Source organism: Lithobates pipiens, unplaced genomic scaffold, assembly GCF_037356315.1.
Source record: "Lithobates pipiens isolate NorthernLeopardFrog02 unplaced genomic scaffold, aLitPip1_a1.2 Scaffold_1, whole genome shotgun sequence".
Classification (NCBI taxonomy): Eukaryota; Metazoa; Chordata; class Amphibia; order Anura; family Ranidae; genus Lithobates; species Lithobates pipiens.
The window spans coordinates 226,576,681-226,597,505 of NW_027507685.1; the positions used below are offsets into that span (position 1 = coordinate 226,576,681).

The 20,825-nt window shown below is 45.1% G+C and overlaps 1 protein-coding gene across 2 annotated transcripts in view; it reads right to left on the minus strand.

Annotated features, from left to right (window-relative positions):
• Nucleotides 1-890: 890 nt before the first annotated feature.
• Nucleotides 891-20,825, minus strand: part of LOC143983873 (H-2 class I histocompatibility antigen, alpha chain-like) — an 83,035-nt gene continuing 63,100 nt past the window's right edge. For both annotated transcript variants that reach the window (XM_077483995.1, XM_077483987.1), the window contains 3 exons: nucleotides 14,316-14,582; nucleotides 5,834-5,936; nucleotides 891-1,522 (listed from right to left, as the gene is read on the minus strand). In XM_077483995.1, the coding sequence (XP_077340121.1) occupies nucleotides 1,465-1,522; nucleotides 5,834-5,936; nucleotides 14,316-14,582 (428 nt within the window). In that variant the 3' untranslated portion in view covers nucleotides 891-1,464. The remainder of the gene's footprint in view (nucleotides 1,523-5,833; nucleotides 5,937-14,315; nucleotides 14,583-20,825) is intronic.

A 20,825-nucleotide genomic window follows, 5' to 3' on the forward strand; every position in this document is an offset into this window, starting at 1 on the left:
GCCAGCCCTTTACTGAGGATTGGCTGAGGTCCTCATAAATATTCCTAACAGCCCCTCCTAGCTTCCAGCCATTATGTCTAGAACATTCTCCAATATTTTAGAGAACAAGGGGAAGGCACTAGAGGAGCATTCAGGATGGGTCATCCAGCCCCTGAGTCACTCATCTCTGACCCAGATTCATACCCAGGCCTGGCTCTCAGCCAAGCCAATTTGCCTACACTAACAACTAACCTATTTACACTAGAACACTAACTAGAGGGTGCTACACTTACATATACCCAGTGAAGTGACTGGGTTCAGGTGATACTCAGAGATTAAACAAATCCTAATACATACATTGTGCCTATCTTTGTGCAGTCTTCTCTTCTTTACACCTATTCAAAGTCCAGAATGTATAAAGCTTGTCTGAGCTGAGAGAAAAAAAGGGGGCAGTAAGCTGAAACTACACACTCCAGGAGGAGAGTTCTGATAGCCGATTGGAGGGAAGGCACACGCCCCCTTCACACAGCACACAGGAACAGAGCTAAGACTGTCAATCACAGGCTGTGTGCTGGAGTTTCCTCTCCTGTCAACTTTTTTTTTCCCTTGGTGTCAGGAAAACTTACTCAAGTGACTCATGCTGATAGCAGAGGAATGAAGCAGCAGAGAGAAATGACACTTAGCACTTTTAATTGAGACAAGTACACACTATAGAGGGATATGCTTCGTTCATATTTCATGTCTGAGGTTTACAACCACTTTAACATTTAATAGAGGTATAATTTGCTGTTAAAGTGTGCTACCTCCAAAGGAGCCCTTGAGTGTAACAGGTTCTTTTCCCACACAGTGTGGAGGCAGCCAGGCACACAGCAACATTCCATTTACTCTGACTCATTGAACAATCTGGGGGATGTTTTTTGAAGTTTATTTGCTTGTAAAACTTGTAACAGGATGGGGTTTGGGGTAGTATGGGACACTGAAAAAAATAATAAGGACAGTAGATAGAAAACACTTTTCTCTTTAACAAAATTGCAGAAATAGCACAGTCTGTCCCTTACAGCTGGATACTATAAGGCAGTTGTTGGACAAAAATAAGACCTAGTGTGATTGTCGGTGATGGCTGCAATATAAGCCCTACCCCCCAAATAAGCCCTAGTTAAAGTATGTGTAGGTCTTATTTTCAGGATAGGGCTTATTTTTGGGAAAACAGGGTAGAGACAGAGGGAAGCGATCAAATTCCCAGCCTATGAAGCCCTGAAAAGACCAGCCTTAACAATCGCAGCTCCCCTGATTATAGAAAGCCAAAATCTAGATTTACATAGTAGCTTAATTGGTAGGGTGCTACATCAGAATGGTTCTTGTTTGTTGTCTGGCCCTTTTTTTTTTTTTCATAAAATCCTTATTTTACAAATTAACATTTGATAGGAGGTATAAGTTGTTGTATGTATGGTTCTTGTTTGTTGTCTGCGCAGTTCACCAATTTTTCTACTCTCTTATCCGGGAGATGATGTCCATGGTCATCCCATGGATGGATGTGTTTCTTCTGTTTAATGTGATAAAAATAAGCTGGGTTAGTACATGAAATTTAGCTATTTAAAGAATCTTTAAAGCACAAAAAAAATATCACAGAGATGTTCAAGCAACTTTAATAAAGCAAATATTGAATCCTCTTTCTATAAACTGATTGTACAATCACATGTGTAATAATGATGACCTATATACTGTATTTCAGATCTGCTCTGCTATAGATATGTTGGAACAGAAGCTGAGATTCGCTGTGCTGGGCTCATATTTGCAATCTACTAGGCTTACTTAGTGAACTAGTAACTAGATTGTATGTGAAGGGTTTCATTTATCAAGGTCATGGTATAACTAGTAGTAGTTGGACTCATTCAACTGGACTTGTGTAATGTTGAAGAAGTTTCACCATTTTAGTAATTCAGTTACTTGGTCCAATCACTACAGTGTCATGTAATGCATCAACACAGATACAGATTGCCAGAAGATGACTGCAGGTGTGGCAGTTTGTGAAGCCTGTCTGTTCTATTTTATAACCCAATCACTGTGGTGTCACAAAGTATGGGACAGGTGTTGGTTATTTGAGTTGCATGGTTGAATGTTGTTCCTGTTCCGGTATGACGCAAATATCCACTTTTATGCCACGTACACGCGACTGGACTTTCCGGCAGACTAGGTCAGATGGAATCAATCCGTCGGATAATCCGATGGTGTGTGGGCTAATCCAATCATTTTTCATAAAAAAAATAAAAATCAGACGGACCTAGAAATAGAACATGTGTCAAATCTGTCCAACTGACTCAATTCCTATCCGGAAAACCGTTCGTCTGTATGCTGGTCCGACGGATCAAATACGACGCTAGGGAAGCTATTGGCTACTGGCTATTGAACTTCCTTTTTAGTCCCATCTTACGTCATCACGTTCAAAAGGAACAGACTTTCGAATGGACTTAGTCTGTTCGTGTGAGGCCAAGTTCGTTCATTTGGAAAATCAGTTGGAACCCTTGCAGAAAGTCCGCTGGGAAGACCGGCGGACCTAGTCTGCCGGAAAGTCCGGTTGTGTGTACACAGCATAACACTTCTGCAAACCAGCTGTCTAGACATGTGCCGTACAAAAAATTGGTTGCATTTCATTTTGGTTCAGTATTTACAGAAATTTGTTTAATTTCTTTAATTTTCTTCTTGGAATTCGTTTAATTTATATGTATTCAATTCAACCCTTCAGGTCTGGTATGGATGTTAATGGGAACTCCACGCCACATAAAAAAAAAAAAAAATGGCGTGGAGTTCCCCCCAAAAATTCATACCAGACCCTTTATCCGAGCACGCAACCTGGCAGGCCACAGGAAACGAGGGGGGACGAGAGAGCGCTCCCCCCCCACTCCTGAACCATACCAGGCCACATGCCCTCAACATTGGGAGGGTGCTTCAGGGGTAGCCCTCCAAAGCAGCTTGTCCCCATGTTGAAGGGGACAAGTGCCTCATCCCCATAACCCTCGCCCGGTGGTTGTTGGGGTCTGCGGGCAGGGAGCTTATCGGAATCTGGAAGCCCCCTTTAACAAGGGGAACCCCAGATCCCACCCCCCCCCCGTTTGAAATGGTAATGGGTACATTGTACCCCTACCATTTCACAAAGAAAGTGTAAAAAAATTGTAAAAAAATAAGTCTTTTTTTAAAATAAAGGATTCCAGTGGTGGTAATCCACTCTTGGTATCCTGCGATGGGTAGTCATCTCTCTGGGGTCCAGCGATGGATGATCTCGCCTCTCCAGGTCCAGAGTCCAACGATGATGTCTGTCTCCACCGGACACACTGCGGGAATACCGGCAGCCTGCCAGGTCTCTTAGCTGAGGACGGGGCCATCCGTCATGTGACCTCGTCCCCTTCTGACGCAAGGGGAAACCCGAGCTTCCCCAGTGACATGTGGGTGACCTCGCCCCTCTGATGTAATGCAGGTTTCTGTTACATTAGAGGGGGCAGGGTCACCCGCACATCACTGGGGGAAGCCTGGGTTTCCCCTTTTGTCAGAGGGGGACGGGGCCACCCGTCACAGCTAAGACACCTGTCAGGCTGCCAGGATTCCCGCGGTGTCTCCGGTCAAGACAGGATGCACTGCACCCTGGACCTGGAGAGGAGAGATCATCCATCGCTGGACCCCAGAGAGGTGATCACACATCGCAGGATACCGAGAGTGGATTACCACAGCTGGAATCTTTTTTAAATTGTTTTTATTTTTAATAAAGGACTTATTCCAACGGTGTCTGTGTGTTTTTTTTACAATTTTTTTACACTATCTTTGTGAAATGGTAAGGGGTACAATGTACCCGTTACCATTTCAAACAGGGGGGGTGGGATCTGGGGGTCCCCTTGTTAAAGGGGGCTTCCAGATTCTGATAAACCCCCCACAACCACCAAGCAAGGGTTGTGGGGATGAGGCCTTTGTCCCCGTCAACATGGAGACAAGGTGCTTTGGGGGGCTACCCCCAAAGCACCCTCCCAATGTTGAGGGCATGTGGCCTGGTATGGTTCAGGACGGGAGATGCTCTCTCGCCCCCCCCCATTTTTCCTGCCAGGTTGCGTGCTTGGATAAAGGGTCTGGTATGGATTTTTGGGGGGAACTCCACGCCATCTTTTTAAAAGAAATTGGCGTGGAGTTCCCCTTAAAATCCAATTTGACGCAGGTTTCCCCTTAATATCCATACCAACCTGAAGGGCCTGGTAATTGAATTTGGGGGGACCCCCACGCATTTTTTTTTATCAATGACTGTTCTCTGAATTACCGGGAGCCGACAATTCATTATAGCCGCGAGTGCTTTTAAATGACTTTTTTTCCTTCAGAAATGACACTTTGTGCAGGGACAGTTCTATGCAAGGGAAACAAGCACAACTTTACAGGCATACTATACAGTTATGAAATTTAAAGGCATATTACACTTTTATTGTTTCACTTTAAGCACTATTAAAATCCCTGCTCCTGAAAAACGTCAGTTTTTAAAACTTTCTTGCATTAATACATGTCCCCTGGGGCAGGACTCAGGTCCCCAAACACTTTTTATGACAATAACTTGCATATAAGCCTTTAAAATCAGTACTTTAGATTTTTCATGTTCGAGTCCCATAGACTTTAACGATGTTCAGATGTTCGAACAAATTTATTGCCTGTTCACATGTTTTGATGCAAACCGAACTGGCGGGTGTTCGGCTCATCCCTAATCAACAGTATGGTTGCCCTTAAAGGGCCGGTTCAATTTTAGGGGCATTGCTTATAGAGTACAGGGTTCAGGGGTGCGCTGTGTACAGAATGCAGGGTTTAGGGGTGTGTAATGTACAGAATGCAGGGTTTAGGGGCATACTACGTACAGAGTGCAGAGTTCAGTGGAGAGTTGTGTGGAGAGTGCAGAGTTCAGTGGGGAGTTGTGTGGAGAGTGCAGAGTTCAGTGGGGAGTTGTGTGGGGAGTGCAGAGTTCAGGGGTGCGCTGTGTACAGAGTGCATGGTGTGCAATTCTACCCACCCAGAGCTTTCTTTCTCTTATCTTTCTCTCCTACCTAGCCCTGCTCTTGTACCTCCTTGTGTAGGTAGCACACCTTGCAGGGAGATTGTGCTTTCTCTCATTGGAGATCTGTCTTTTTGATAGCGTAAGGGGGGTTTTAACCACTGCCAGTATTTTTTCCCCATGTCCCATTGGGCAGATTTCCCTTTCACTTCCTGTCCCATATCTGCAACGCGAAGGGAAAGAAAATCCATCTAGTGTAAGGGAATTCCTTGTTGTCACCAGGATCACCCTAACTAGTGCCCCCATTGGAACTGCACAAGTCAAAATTTTAGATTTTGTTTTCAGTTTGGTGACAACGGTAAATAGGGCTTACAGACAACAACAAAGACATGACAGGTGTTCTAATCCTTCTCCACTTTATTCAAAAGTAAATAAAAAATCCTTTAATTCTACTTTAATGACAAGTGCATCTGCATACATTTTCTCTTTTGTTTTCTGACCTCTGTTACAGTATCTGCTGATTTTCACAAGCAATGCTACAATTGTGTGTTATCTTCAGTAACCACTGAGAATAAAAATAAGGAACTATAACAACTTGGATAAAGGCAAATATTAAAAGGAATGAAAAAAAAATATGATATTATGTACTACAAAATGAGAAATGTCATATACATGAAATTAACTAAAGACTGTATAGTCTGGGTGGAGAATTAAAATCAAGGGATGATCTTGTGAAGTCTAGGCTAGAAGCTTGTTGATGTTTGTTTGGTAATGATTATGGAATTGGATGTTTTGCTGTAAGATTGCCCCAATATATATTCATATTTCTTGATGATGTCTTACCTGCGCTTTTTATACAACTTCACAAAGCATGCCAGCCCAAAAGCACACACCGCAGCAACTATTATTCCTATGACCAGTCCGATTGGGGTGTGATGTTCCTCATCTGCCGAAGTGGTGAAATTAGGTCAATTTTAAAATGTAATGCCAGGTTAAAAAAGAAAAACTGCTATAGTTAAATAAAAAAAAATTACATGAAGTCTATTTAAGATATGTGAATCCAATCTGTCAGGAACATCATGTCAGCCATCAGAGATCATGCCAGCCATGAGGTAAGTTCTCATGTTCATGTGCATACACACATATAGGAACACAGCGGCATGCCCCAGGATGCATGGCATGTCTATTACAGACAATGGCACTTACTGGCCTAATTAAACCTGGGCCCTACATGGGATCTTTGCTGGATGGTCTTTGAACTTGTATCTGTTTTCTGTGATCCTGAATCTGCTAGACTCGGTTATTAACCCAGCTTCCATCTGACCTTCCTCTGGATTACACCTGTCTGTCTATGTCTACTGCCAATCTGCGTTATGTACCTCAACCAGGACTCTTGACCAAGATTTAGCCTATCAACTCTGTACCTTGTTGCCTGCATTTTGCCAACCTCTGCTTGTCTCTGACCTTGATCCTGCTTGTGTTTTGATGCCTTCCCATTTATCCATTACCAAACTCCACTTCTGACCCGGCTCTGCTCTAATGGTCTGTATTCCCCCGCATTCCTGCTGAAAAATACCCCGGTGGTACAACCAATTGTTGTCCGCTAGCTGGAATGTTACCCCAGCAGTGTGTTTCAACTGGAGCTTCCAATGCATTTCGAGCATAAGTCAAAATAGTTCTTTATCACGGAAGTACCACGATCCTATCTGACTGTTAGACCACTTATGATCCTCAGAGGCATTCAGTAAAGGAACCCATTCTTGGTTTCGCTACATGCGTCTGTTCTCCTTTCCACCACAGAATGGATTTCTTTGCTGGATGCCTCTGAGGATCATAGGTGGGCTAACAGTCAGATGTGATTGTGGTACTTCCCTGATGAAGAACTGTTTTGACTAATGCTCAAAACGCATTGGAGCGCCAGTTGAAGCTCACTGCGGGGGTAACATCCCAGCTGGCGAACAACTGTTCGTACCACTATCTGACAAGTATTTTCCTGTATATGTAGACCCTCTGTTATCTTTTGTAAAGAATTATTGTTTTTAATATGCCACAGATTAAGGTGGTGAATATGTTATGATGTAAAATGAATAATGAAATCTATATTTGTACTTTTGAAATGAAGTGTCTGTGTTTATATGGTTGCCAACAAAATCCCCAAAAGGTGTAAAAATTCAATGCATACACATTATGATATCTCCAATAGTAACCTTTATGTCCTAATGACAATAATAATAGATACGTGCAGTAGCATGCCCTGAATCCCTGGAGACTGCTCCAGGTCCCTGGTGCTGCAGTCACCAATGCCACAGTAGCATCTCACTCCCCCACTTGCCATCTGTCTTGAGGCCCCTTTCACATGGGGTGGAATTCGCTTTGCTCAGTAGGAGATCTGTCTGCTGTCCAAAGCAGGGTGGGTACGTGGCAGGTCTGTGTCTGCTCAGTTTATGCAGAGTAGACACGGAGACAGCCCAGCTGTCTGTTTATACCTAACTGCCCTCCAATCCCATCTGCATAGATGGAGGGGCACAGGTCCCCCTCTGTTTTCTTTTATCAGACTGGTTTGGTTTGTAGATAGACGGGTGTAAAAGGACACAAGTTAATTTACACATGCCGGTCCATAGAGGTGAATGGAGGGTCCTATCAGGTCTGGCTGAAAAACTGACATGCAGACCTGATTGGACCCTTTTTGTGAAAGGGGCCTTAGTAAGGAAATTTCAGAGCGGAGGAAAGCTACCCCCATAGTTGCCAAGTGTCCCAGAACTGCTTGGACAGTCCCATTTTCTAGACAGCTGTTTCACATTGGCTTTGTCCTTACCTACTGTAAGTTCCATAACCCAAGCCGTGGGGATGGCTGCAGTACTGTACATCCATGGGCAATTTAAAGAATAATTCCAGGCATAGGCTATATTATACATGGTTACATTTTTCCAGCTAAGACCAATGTAACTGTGTATATACCATAGCTAACTGATGCCCTGCAGAGAAAGGAACTGGGGAATCTGTCCTCAGTCCCTTTCTCAGTCTCAAATTTTAGACCCCTAATATTTAATCAAAGGCCCCCCAACAGGGCTCCTATAAAATATAAAAAATATTATTGTAAAAAAATAATAAAAATGTAAAAATAAAAAACATTAAATAAGAAAAAAAAAGTATCGACACTGTCCACTGCCCTACTATCACCAATCTCTGTCCTACTGATACCGTCTTCTTTGGAGGGGGGGGGGGGGTGGCAAGCCAAATGTTTTCCCCAGGGTGAAAGAATGTCTAGTTTCGCCACTGTTTGGTTCTGTACACTGCCTTACGACCCCAAGAACAACTTCAGCCCCTCTGGCACACCTAGTATACAGTGTTACTGCAGATAAAATAGTAAATAGACACAAACCGTGGTAAACCAGAAGGTTTGTTTACTGGAAGACTGCTTACCATCAAACAAACAGTAATAAGGTAACCAAATAGAAATAGATTATATAACAGTATAACACAAAGTCACATGCAAATTTTAAAAAGCACAATTCAACCAACTTAAATGACTCTAATGTGACCTAAGTGCTCGGGCATGAAGGTATATAGGTGTAGTGGCCACAACCCATTGCAGAGCGGCCTTGACTGAATGGGCTTACTGGTTACCTTCTCTTGGCCTGCTCCTCCGCGTCTAGGGGTTCCCAGGGTTGATACCCAACGACTTGTACATTGACACAGATAAAGTCCTTTCAAAAGGTTTATTTTGCAGTGGAACTTTCACAACACAGTCTCTTAGAGAACAGAGGGCACGGGTGAAGAACTCAGGCACCTTGAACTGCAGGTTTAACAAAGTCTCTAAATCCATCCAGAGAGTAGCCACTCGCAGCTGGGTACTTCAAGGCTGAACAGATCTCTAGCCAGAGATCATGGCAGTCAGCACGTTGACTCAAAACTTGAACAACTGAGGGTGAACAGGAACCTTTTTCCACCGTACCTGGAACATATCCCGCTTCCTCAATGGTACTGGAAAAGTGTGAATTCGTCAATGTCCTTCCCAACTCAGTAACCAGGCACTTCTCAGGATGCCACTTGCCGGCCCTCCTCCGAAGAGTCCTCCCCCGGTCACTTGCACGAGTTGCGGTGTCCCTCCAAGCCGAGAGCACACCCGGACACTTTGAATCCTCCCTCAGTTACAGCGCCTCGGACCAGCTGGTTCCGAGACTCAGGAACAGACGGATCCCTACACCAGACCAGGCGGGTCTATAAGGGATCACTGACAGGAACATGCTGCGGGGTATCGAACACCCTGTGACTGGGACCCCTCACGGGGCTACCCCGGGCCTGGAACCAGACCAGACCACACGGGTTTCACGAACAACTCTGGAAACCTCGAACACATGACCCACACCTGTTTAAGTACCCCCTCTCAGACTCCTCAGCGGGCCCCGGCACTCCCCACTGATTGGCTCCGAGAGGGCCATACCCAAACATCCAACCAGACTTGGTTCTAGCCTGTCATGTGCACCTCACCATTCACATGACCAGGCAGAACTTTCAAACATAGCCTGGCTAGACTGGTGTTAAGGCCTACCTACACAATTAACCCTCACTGTCCTGAAGCAAAAACTAAATTTATAATGCGTGTGACATTTGATCCCAAATGTCATCTGCTACATAGGGATGACCTGTTGAAGGTCAGTCCATTACCCTAAAATCCTGAAATCACAGGCTTGAAAGGGAAATATGTGATACAACAGGCAACGGTATGAACTATCAACTTTAGGCTTAAAGTTAGAGTTCCTTCTTAGTGAGTATGAATGTGTCTCACTGAGTCACTGCTAAATGAAGAAGAAGCATGAAATTCCTAACAGTGGAGATGTCCAGTATCTTCAGCTAGCTCTGTGTTGATGCACTTGGTGTCCTGGTTGGCAGAGTGAATATATACAGTATGCTGGCAGTATCCAGGTAAGAAAGGTGGACACTAACTGCTCAACAGGGCGTAAGTGTAACACAAGTTCTAAAGGTGTAGGTAAAAGAAAGCTACCTTGTCTGCATGCAGTCTCTTTTGTTTGTATCCATAAGTTGGGCAAGTGGCCACTCACCAATCCCGCAACCAAGTTTCAAAAGGAGATGTCTTGGCAGACAGGCTCTTCCAGTTGCTCATCTGGCTACCCCACAACCTGAATGCCCCATGCCTTCAGGGATGCGCCTGGAGATGCACCCGGGGTCCCCCTCTGGTGGAATGTCTGCAACCAGCTATAGAACTGTAACAGGAAAGGGCTTACCAACCCTGGATGGAAGCACCTCTTCTCCTGTGTCCGATCTCTCCCCTTGCCTCATGGTATCTTCCCCAAGCTTCCAGGTAGCCTCTTGGTGTCCTTTTACCTTTCATCCTGAGGGTATGCTGGAGTGTGTAGTCTTACCCCAGGGATTGCTATGGGGCCTCCTGTGCCGGGGACTACATGTCCCAGGATCCTTTCCTGCAGAAGCTCTGCCCAGTGATAGGCTCTCTCCTCCTGCCAATGAGGAAGCAGGGGAGGGAGCAGAATGGGCGGCCTAGTCTCTGTGACTGGCGCTGGCTCACTGCATAGTGTAAAGGGGAGAGGGAGGGGGAGAATCCCCTGCAGCTGCTGACAGGTTCTGTCTCTCTTCAGTGAGCCTGTCAGCGTGTGAGTCCCGACTTAGTATGCATGGGGAAGTGGTCCCAACACCATGGTGCTCTTGAGTAGGAGATGAGATGTACAGTAAATAATGCTTTAAAGTAGGGATGAGCCGAACACCCCCCGGTTCGGTTCGCACCAGAACTTGCGAACGACCCCCGCGTTCGGTACGAACGTTAGAACCCCATTGAAGTCTATGGGACTCGAACGTTCGAATTGGAAAGTGTTAATTTTAACGGCTAATATGCAAGATAGTGTCCTAAAAAGGGTTTGGCGACCTGCCTCCTGCCTCAGGGGACATGGGTCACTGCAAAAAAAAGTTTTAAAAACTACCGTTTTGGTGGGAGCACTGATTTTAATGACGATTAAAGTGAAAAAAAAAAAGTGAAATATTCCTTTAAATATGGTGCCTGGGGGGTGTCTGTAGTATGCCTGTGAAGTGCCACGTGTTTCCCGTGTTTAGAACAGTCCCTGCACAAAATGACATTAAACGGAAATAACACCATTTAAAACTGCTTGCGGTTTTAATGTTATATCTGGTTCCTGCAATATGGTTGAAAATCATTGAGAAACATGGCATGGGTAGCCCTCCCTGCCCATTACCAGCCTATTTGGGTCTTGTACGCATATTAAGGGGAACCCCGTACCCATATTAAAAAAAGGAAATGCGTGTGGCCCCCAGGCCCTATATACTCAGAACAGCAGTATACAGGCGGTGCAAACAAGACAGGGACTGTGTAGGTTTGTTGTGTTAAGTTGAATCTGTTTGTCATTTTCAACTGGTACATTTTTAAAGTGTAGCTCCAGTCAAAAAAACTATCTTTAAGCTTTTTGGAAAACATAGGGAAGGGTTATCACCCCTGTATAATTTGTTTTGTCGTCCGTCTTTTTTCATCTCACTTGCTGCTGTCTCCTTGCGTTTGCAAGTAGGAGATGTTTGTGAGTTGGATGTTTGAAAGTAGGGGCCTGCCCTATATTATAGCGGTATGTACTGGGTACAGAGCACGCAGACAGCACGCACTATCTCCTAACACTACTGACTGCAAGCTCTATTATTAACCACTTGTTAGCCCAATGTTTGCATAAAGTGAAAGATGAAGTTATGCTGAGTAAATAGATGTCAAACATGTCACTCTTCAAAATTGCACATGCCCGTGGAATGGCGCCAAACGTCGCTACTTAAAAAATCCCCATAGGCGACGCTTTAAATATTTTTTTACTGGTTACATGTTTTGAGTTGCAGAGGAGGTCTAGGACTAGAATTATTGCTCTCGCTCTAACGTTCTCGGCGATACCTCACATGTGTGGCACATGCGAGCACATGGGGACATGGGCGCTTTAATTTTTATTTTATTTTTTTATTGTTCATTTTACTTTATTTATTTATTTTAGTTTGACATTTTTTTTCCCAAAAATATATTTTTGATCACTTTTATTCCTATTACAAGAAATGTAAACATCCCTTGTAATAGGAATATGGGGTGACAGGTCCTCTTTACAGTGAAATCTGGGGGGTCAATATGACCCCACATCTCACCTCTAGGCTGGGAAGCCTGAAATAAAAAATAAAAAAAAGATTCTGGCTTTGATCGTACTGGCGAGTTGGTAGAAGCACCGGAGGGCGGTGAGGGGTGGGGGGCGTCTATGGCTGGGTATTTCAGGGTATCACCGAGTATGGCTGGGTATCTCTGAGTATGGCTGGGTATGGCAATTTATGGCAGGGTATTACAGAGTATTGGCGGGGTATTGGTGGGGTACTACAGAGTAATAGCAGGGTACTGCACTGCAGAGTAATGGCAGGGTACTGCACTGCAGAGTAATGGCGGGGTACTGCACTGCAGAGTAATGGCGGGGTACTGCACTGCAGAGTAATGGCGGGGTACTGCAGAGTAATGGTGGGGTACTGCACTGCAGAGTAATGGCAGGGTACTGCACTGCAGAGTAATGGTGGGGTACCGCACTGCAGAGTAATGGCGGGGTACTACAGAGTAATGGCAGGGTACTGCACTGCAGAGTAATGGCAGGGTACTGCACTGCAGAGTAATGGCGGGGTACTGCACTGCAGAGTAATGGCAGGGTACTGCACTGCAGAGTAATGGTGGGGTACCGCACTGCAGAGTAATGGCGGGGTACTACAGAGTAATGGCAGGGTACTGCACTGCAGAGTAATGGCAGGGTACTGCACTGCAGAGTAATGGCGGGGTACTGCACTGCAGAGTAATGGCGGGGTACTGCACTGCAGAGTAATGGCAGGGTACTGCACTGCAGAGTAATGGTGGGGTACCGCACTGCAGAGTAATGGCGGGGTACTACAGAGTAATGGCAGGGTACTGCACTGCAGAGTAATGGCAGGGTACTGCACTGCAGAGTAATGGCGGGGTACTGCACTGCAGAGTAATGGCGGGGTACTGCAGAGTAATGGCAGGGTACTGCAGAGTATGCACTGGTATTGCAGAGTATTGGCAGGGAATTGAGGGGTTAAATTCGGTGAGCAGCGATGTGGGCACTGCAGATGCAGCCCACATCGCTGCTGACACCGATCTCTTTCCCCTCCGCTGTACCGATCGGTACAGAAAGGGGAGGGAGGAACAGGCATCATAACATGACGCCGGTTTGTTTCCAAGTGATCACTCCGTCATTTGACGGAGCAATCACGTGGTAAACGGCCGCTATGAGCGGCCGTTTACCGTGATGCGCCGGGTCCTATGGACCCGGCGGTCACGGATGCTCTCGAGTGCGCACACCTCGGGGCACGCGAGAGCAGAATTCTGGGAGGCCGTTAATTAACGGCCTCTCTGAGTTAAACAACCGCCCTGAAGCCGTTAATCGGCAATGGGCAGTTGTTAAGTGGTTAAAGCTAGATCACTAGCTATATAGGTGAGGTGAATATAGTGGTGTATACTGCAGTCAGGGCACAGACAACAACCACTACACAGCAGCAAGATAGGAAATCAGCCAAAAACGATTGGTGTGTACTGTGTTGAAGGTACACAGAACACCCACTGCTTCAGATGCAAAGTAACACACTACACAAAGCCGCCTCAAAGGCGGCCTTATATAGTGTGGGGCGTGCACTACACAGCCTGAGCTATGATTGGCCACAGGCAGGATGCCTGTGGCCAATCATGGCTCTCCTCGCTGCCGGCGCTGCGATTGGCCAAGCATGCGGGGTCACAGTGCATGCTTGGCCAATCATCGGGCAGCAATGCACTGCGCCAACGCAGTGCATTGTGGTCCGCGCGCGCGTCACTCGAATTTTGACGCGAACGGCCAAAACGTTCGGAATTCGTCGAACGGCCGAACGGCCAATGTTCGAGTCGAACGTACGTTCGACTCGAACACGAAGCTCATCCCTACTTTAAAGATATGTGCTTGTGTTCTGTGCAGAAATTATAGCTATACATAATCTCTACTTGTGGTGTGGTGTTCTGTGGCAAATAAATTTGTCAGTGTGTTAAATGTCATGGGAAGTTTTGTAAAGCTTATAGTTACAGTAAAGTGCGGGAAACGCATTTTATCTAGGGACTTTCCTTTATTCATGCAATATTAGGGCCTATGGCCAGGGATTTCGAGGGCCAGAAGTTTGACACAATATGGTGGAGAGTTGTACTCAACAACAGGTGGATGGTTCCTTCGGGGTGGTACTACATATGATTTTTTTTTATAGCAAATTTTTACATTCCAGTACAATACAGATTACTTACCCAGATATACGATAAGTGGTTCTTTCAAGCTGCTGTGCTCCACTCGGCAGTAGACGCTTTGCTGTTCTAGAAGATTTACAGTTATCAACACTGTTATCTGGTAAGTCCCGTCTCCATTGGGTAGAGTCACAGTTGACATCACATCCTCCATTTTGCTCTCCTTCCACAAACTTACATTGATTGGTTTTGGATAGAAGCCGGTCACTATACAGATGACCTCTGTGTTGGAGTTATAAGGTTTCTTGGTAATGTAGACCTGTGGCTGAACTGAGATATATGCAGGAAAGTCAATAAGAAAACACTAGTTAAAGGCTTATACAGTATGTGATCTGTTTAAGAATAGCCATTTCCTTCTAACATAAAGCAGTATATTCGCAGCAATCATGGCCCCTGGGCTTTATGTGGCGCCGGGATGTGTCTGCGTTGTATTGCGCGGCTATGAGAACAGTGCACCTTGTCTGTTACGGGCATCTTATGTCTGTGTGCATGCATAAGTCAGATCCATAATCCCCACAATGCAGCTTGGACAGTATGGAGCGCCGATGTGTGCGCGTCTGATGGCTTAGCAAATTTCTTTTGGTGGTTTTGGCACACACGCACATTTGAAATGTGCTTTTTTTTTGTTTTTGTTTTTTGTTGTTTTTATTTTTTTTTCTTTCTTTTTTTTTTTTTTACAATTCCCATTATTCTTTGCCTACATTTCCCCATAGTTCACTCTGCTCACTATGATCACTGATTAGCATGCCTTATTTGATAAAGTTGAGCTCTTACTATAAATTACCCACACTTGCAGCCCCAACGTGTGCACAGCATTGGGCTGTCTCCCAGGGGTATGCCTTCATTGTCTCCATAAAAAATGCACGTACTTTTATTTGGACACTATACCTACTTTATTTGGGCAGAGACATGGTGGTTATTATACCTTTTGTCTCTCTCACCATTGCAGACTTTTAGTCTTCATATGCTGTTTGGCCATACTATGTGTCACCAGCATCTACTAAGCTTTATGTTGATGATTATGTCCTCTATTGGCCATCCCCATTGATGGTAATTTACTGACTGAGATTTCTTTCCTGCCCCTGCTATAAGCAACTATCAATTTCTGTTTGGTAGGTACTCTGTCTATACAACCAATTTGTGCTATTATGTATATATAATATACTGAAGTTAGATGGCGGTTTTTATTGGTCTATTTATTTATTTTTCTTCTATGTTAGTACTCATCGGAATGTGCCACTTGCTGTCCACTCTATCACCGTGTGGTTGACCGCTCTTTATATTTGGATCTGTCCTGGTTGTTATAACATTTGTACTTGAGGCGCAGCTCATTTGAAGGTATATTCACTTTTTTTTTTCCTCCATCATTTTTGATTATGCTTGCTTATGCTTGCCTTCCTGCTTTCTGGATAGTTGAGCACATGCTTTTTAAATGTGACATACAATGCAAAGTTTATGTGTATATATGCTTTGTTTTTGAGTTTTTGAACTCTGATATATCTCATTTCAGATAGTGAGATTTATTGTTGTTCTCTCTTGCTACGTCTTAGAACCTTTTTCCGTGTCCTGAGGAAGCCTTTACGGAGAAAGGAGTAGACGCAACGCACAAGGGCTCAATGTACAAATTATATAATATCATATGATAACGCACTCCTGAACCCTGCAAGTAGCGCACCCCTGAGCTCTGTACGCTATATGTAATGCACTCCTGATATTTAACAATGCCTCTTTAAGACTCTCCCACTGCAATTCAGCCACACCCACCATTTGATGGGGCATGTTCTACCCCCATGATGGGGGGTTGTGCTTGAGTTCCTGCACCTATTCTCTGAGGAAAAAAAAGCACTGGTGAGAAGTATTTAGACATAAACACAATATAAAAAGGGTAATGAGATGACAAAACACCCTAAGGCTTATGAATTTAAAGTCTGCATTTTTAATGTGTCATGCTAGTATAAAAATGAGGGCCAATAAATACACATCTATTTTTACCATGTTAAAATGCTCTGGTTGAAATAAACTCATAAAAGTCCCTTTTTCAGAGAGCACTCAAAGGAAAAAATAGAGAATCCAGTGGATAAAACAAAAACTTTTGGAGGTGTGATTTCAAATGTAAAAATTATATAAAAACTGTGCTAAAAATGTAACCCTAAAACACCCAGCAGCGATTCTTTTCTGTAGCACAATCACAATAATCAACATAAAAAAAAAAGAATCGTGCTAAAAAAAACAGAGAACAATAAATAATGAATAATATCCAAAATGTAAGTCAGCATACAATATGATATTGCATCAATGCTCTATAGGTAAGTCCACTTAAGTTGTAAGCAAAGCCTTCTTAGTGATAATATCCACCATCCATCACCTTCAACCATAGTGCCTCCACTAAAAGCTGTACAAACTACTTACCAGCTCCTGTGGACCCCTTATTACAGGGGGTCGATCTGCGCCTGTGGCTTAAACCCAGCCAGGTCCTTTCTCCACATCTCAGGGCTCCTCCACCAGTCAGATGTCACTCAATGAGTTGGATGGGAAGTTGTATCATCCAAAAGAGACAAAGGCACTATATAGCATAAAATCCTTGATAGGTTTATTAAATGGTAAAATATTGCACTTTCAACAATGAAAATTTATATAAAAAAGCCTTAAGTGTGGCTTTATATATTATGGACAAATCATTCATTTGTCTAACCGTACCCCTAAGAAATGACTACTGTTGTTGACGACTGATGTGTCCTCACTGTACACAATTATTCCCCACCATTTAGGCCTGGAAGCTGTTGAGCTATATTTAAAACGTAACTCTGGACTCCCCGGGTTACAGCTGGACTTTATTATGGGGCTGCTACAATTTGTGGTGACCCATAACTTCTTCTGGCAAGACAGGGCAGTGGCCATTGGGGCAAAATTTGCCCCAAGTTTGGCCAATTTATTTATGGCCTAATGGGAGGAGGACATTATCTATGCCCAACAGAGACCTCAAGTGGTCCTATGGGCGAGGTAGTAACTCTGAGCTGTGTGAGTTCATGGAGATGCTTAATAGAGGTTAGTGAAGACCTTTTAGACTTGAAGATCTCGATAAGGGAAGATAGGTTTGTCACTACTACTTTCTTCAACTCCACTAACAGGAATTCATATATCCCCTTGGACAGCTGCTACCATGAATCATGGTTAAAGGCAGTACCTAAAAGTAAATGTATGCGACTCAGGTGTAACTGCTCTAAGGTTGATGAGTATGATAAACAAGCTAGGGTCCTACTTAAAAGATTTGTAGAAAAGGGCTATAACCTTGAAGCTCTCCAATATATGATTAGATCTGTATGAGATTTGGATAGGATGTCAATGTTAGAAAAACCTAAAGATAGGGATAGTGCTAATATTTCTCTTCCATTTATTACCACTTATTCTGTCCAACATCAGAGTATAAAAAAACTGATACAGTAACATTGGCATATCTTGGGCAATGATCAGGTGCTTGGCACCATCCTGCCTAAGAGCCCTCAAGTAATCTTTAGGGTGCATATTCTCTTAGGGATAGGATAGCCCCTAGTGTTCAGGATCCACCTAAGGAGAATGTTTCTTTCCAAACTTTACAGGCTATTATTGTTGTGGTAAATGCCAGGTATGTTCCTATAATCGATGTACCAATAGGAGAGTGAATGTTTTTTCCTCCACTAGCACGCCTCACTCATTTGAGATTGAACCATTCATTACTTGCTCTACTACTGGGGTCATATATCTGATTCAATGTCCGTGTGGGCTCCAGTATGTGGACCAAACAAGCCCTACAGGTACGGCTCAATGCACATATAAGTAATATCAGAAAGGATTTTAAAAATCATTCTGTGTCTAAGTATTATGATTAGTGTTGAGCAAACCCGAACTGTAAAGTTTGGTTCCGTACCTAACTTTTGGCTTTTTGGGTCCCGAACCCGAACAATTGACTGTATGTTCGGGTTCGGGTCCGGTGTTCAGGCAACGTAATGGCACATTTTAAAAAGCCCTGCAGCAGCCAATCAACATTCGTTTAACTGGTGTGCCCTTAGAAGCCATCACAGCCATGCCTACTAATGGCATGGCTATGATTGGCCAGTGTAGCATGTGACCCAGCCTCTATTTAAGCTAGAGGCACACAGCACAGCACGTCACTCTGCTTTAGACAGTGTAGGGAAAGGTTCCTGGCTGCTGCTGCTGTTAGGGAGAGAATAACATAGGAGTCCTGATTCTGAGATCTATTCTAATTAGTCACCGATTTTACACTGCACTGAGAAAAAAGATAGACAGTGTAGGGAGGGGTTCATGTTGCTGCTTTGAGGGAGAGAGAATTAGCTAGGAGTCCAGATTCAGAAATCTATTCTAATAACTCAGCAATCTACACAGATTTACCTGGTTGGGTTGCAGTTCACAGTCTTTTTACACTGCCATGAGCACAGTGCCAGAGAATATAACTTTTATCTGCAAGCTCAGTGCACCAGCACTGTATACGTTACTGTGACATACACCCTGTACATACTGTGGGTGTATTCTGCTATTGCAAAAACACCCATTTAGGGCAAGATCCTAAATTTGGAAAATATGAGGAGAACGTCAAAGAAGGGATGTGGCTCTGGTCGTGGTGCTGCTGGTGGGGCTCCTGTTGCAGGTAGAGGACGTGGTCGATCTGTGCCAACTACAGTTTGGCACCTGCAGCCGATGTCCATCAGTGTTTCACATCACCCCCTTGCAAATAAGCCAAGCAGTCTGAGCTCCAAATCATGCAGCAGTCTCTTCTGCTTTTTGATGACTCTGTTAGCAGGGTTTCCCAGGATCATCCACCTAGCCCTGCCCCAGAAGTGGAAGATATTGAGTGCACTGATGCCCAACCACTTATGTTTGAAGATGAGTAGATGGGAGGACCATCGCAGCACGTCTCGGATGATGGCGAAACACAGGTGCCAACTGCTGCTGCTTTCGCATATGGTGCAGACCGACAAGGAGGGCAGGGGTGAAGACTGGGTGGAAGACGATGTGGAGGATGATGAGGTCCTGGACCCCACATGGAATCAACGTCATGCAGGTGACCAGTGTAGTTCGGAGGAAGAGGCGGTGCTCGCACAGAGCCACCAGCACAGCAGAAGAGGGAGCAGGATGCAAAAGCGGAGCGTCCGTCCCCTAGACAGTACACCTGCTACTTTCTAACACAGCAAGGGACCGAGCAGACCAAAGCCAGGTCCAAGGAGTTCCCTAGCATGGCAGTTCTTCAGACAATGTGCTGATGACAAGACACAAGTGGTTTGCACGCTGTGCAATCAGAGCCTGAATCGAGGCATAAACGTTCTCAACCTGAGCACAACCTGCATGACCAGGCATCTAAGTGCAAAACACGAGCTGCAGTGGAGTAGACACCTCAAAAACCAAGAAAGGTCTCTGGCTCCTCCTGCTTCCTCTTCTGCTGCAGTCTTTGCCTCTTCATCCACCTCTGTAGTGACAGTGGCACCTGCCAACCCGCAAACAGAGGAGCTGGTAGCAACACTACCACCTGGGTCACCAACCATCTCCACAATGTCCCATGGAAGCGTTCAGCTCTCTATCTCCCAAACACTGGAGCGGAAGAGGAAACACCCCACTAGCCACCTGCGATCCCTGGCCCTGAATGCTAGCATTTCAAAATTCCTCGCCTTTGAAATGCTGTAATTTCGTCTGGTGGAGACACAGAGTTTTAAAAGCCTGATGGCATTGGCTGTCCCACAGTACGTCGTGCCCAGCCGCCACTACTTTTCCAGGCGAGCCATCCTTTCCCTGCACAACCAAATGGGGGAAAAAATCAGGTGTGCACTGCGCAACGCCATATGTTGCAAGGTCCATCTAACTACGGATGCGTGGACCAGTAAGCACGGTCAGGGACGTTATATCTCCCTAACAGCACAGTGGGTAAATGCAGTGGTGGCTGGGCCTGAGGCGGATAGCAGTTTGGCACATGTCCTTCCACCACCGAGGATTGCAGGGTGCTTCAGTTTGCCTCCTGTTGCTAACTCCTCCTACTCCGCTTCCTCATCCTCTACCGCCTCCTCATCCAGTCAGCGTAACACCTTCACCACCAACTTCAGCACAGCCAGGGTAAACGACAGCAGGCAGTTTTAAAACTTTCCTGTTTTGGGGAAAAACCCCACACCATGCAGGAGTTGTGGAGGGACATGGAACAACAGACCAATGAGTGGTTGGTGGTAGTGTGCCTCAAGCCCGACCTGGTGGTGTGCGATAATGGACGAAATCTCGTAGCAGCTCTGGGCCTAGCCGGTTTGACGCACATCCCTTGCCTGGCGCATGTGCTGAACTTGGTGGTCCAGAGGTTCCTTAAAAATTACCCCCATATGCCAGAGCTGCTGCAGAAAGTGCGGGCTGTCTGTGCGCACTTTCGGCGTTCTCACCCTGCTGCTGCTCGCCTGTCAGCACTGCAGCGTAACTTCGGCCTTCCCGCTCACCGCCTCATATGTGACGTGCCCACAAGGTGGAACTCCACCTTGCACATGCTGG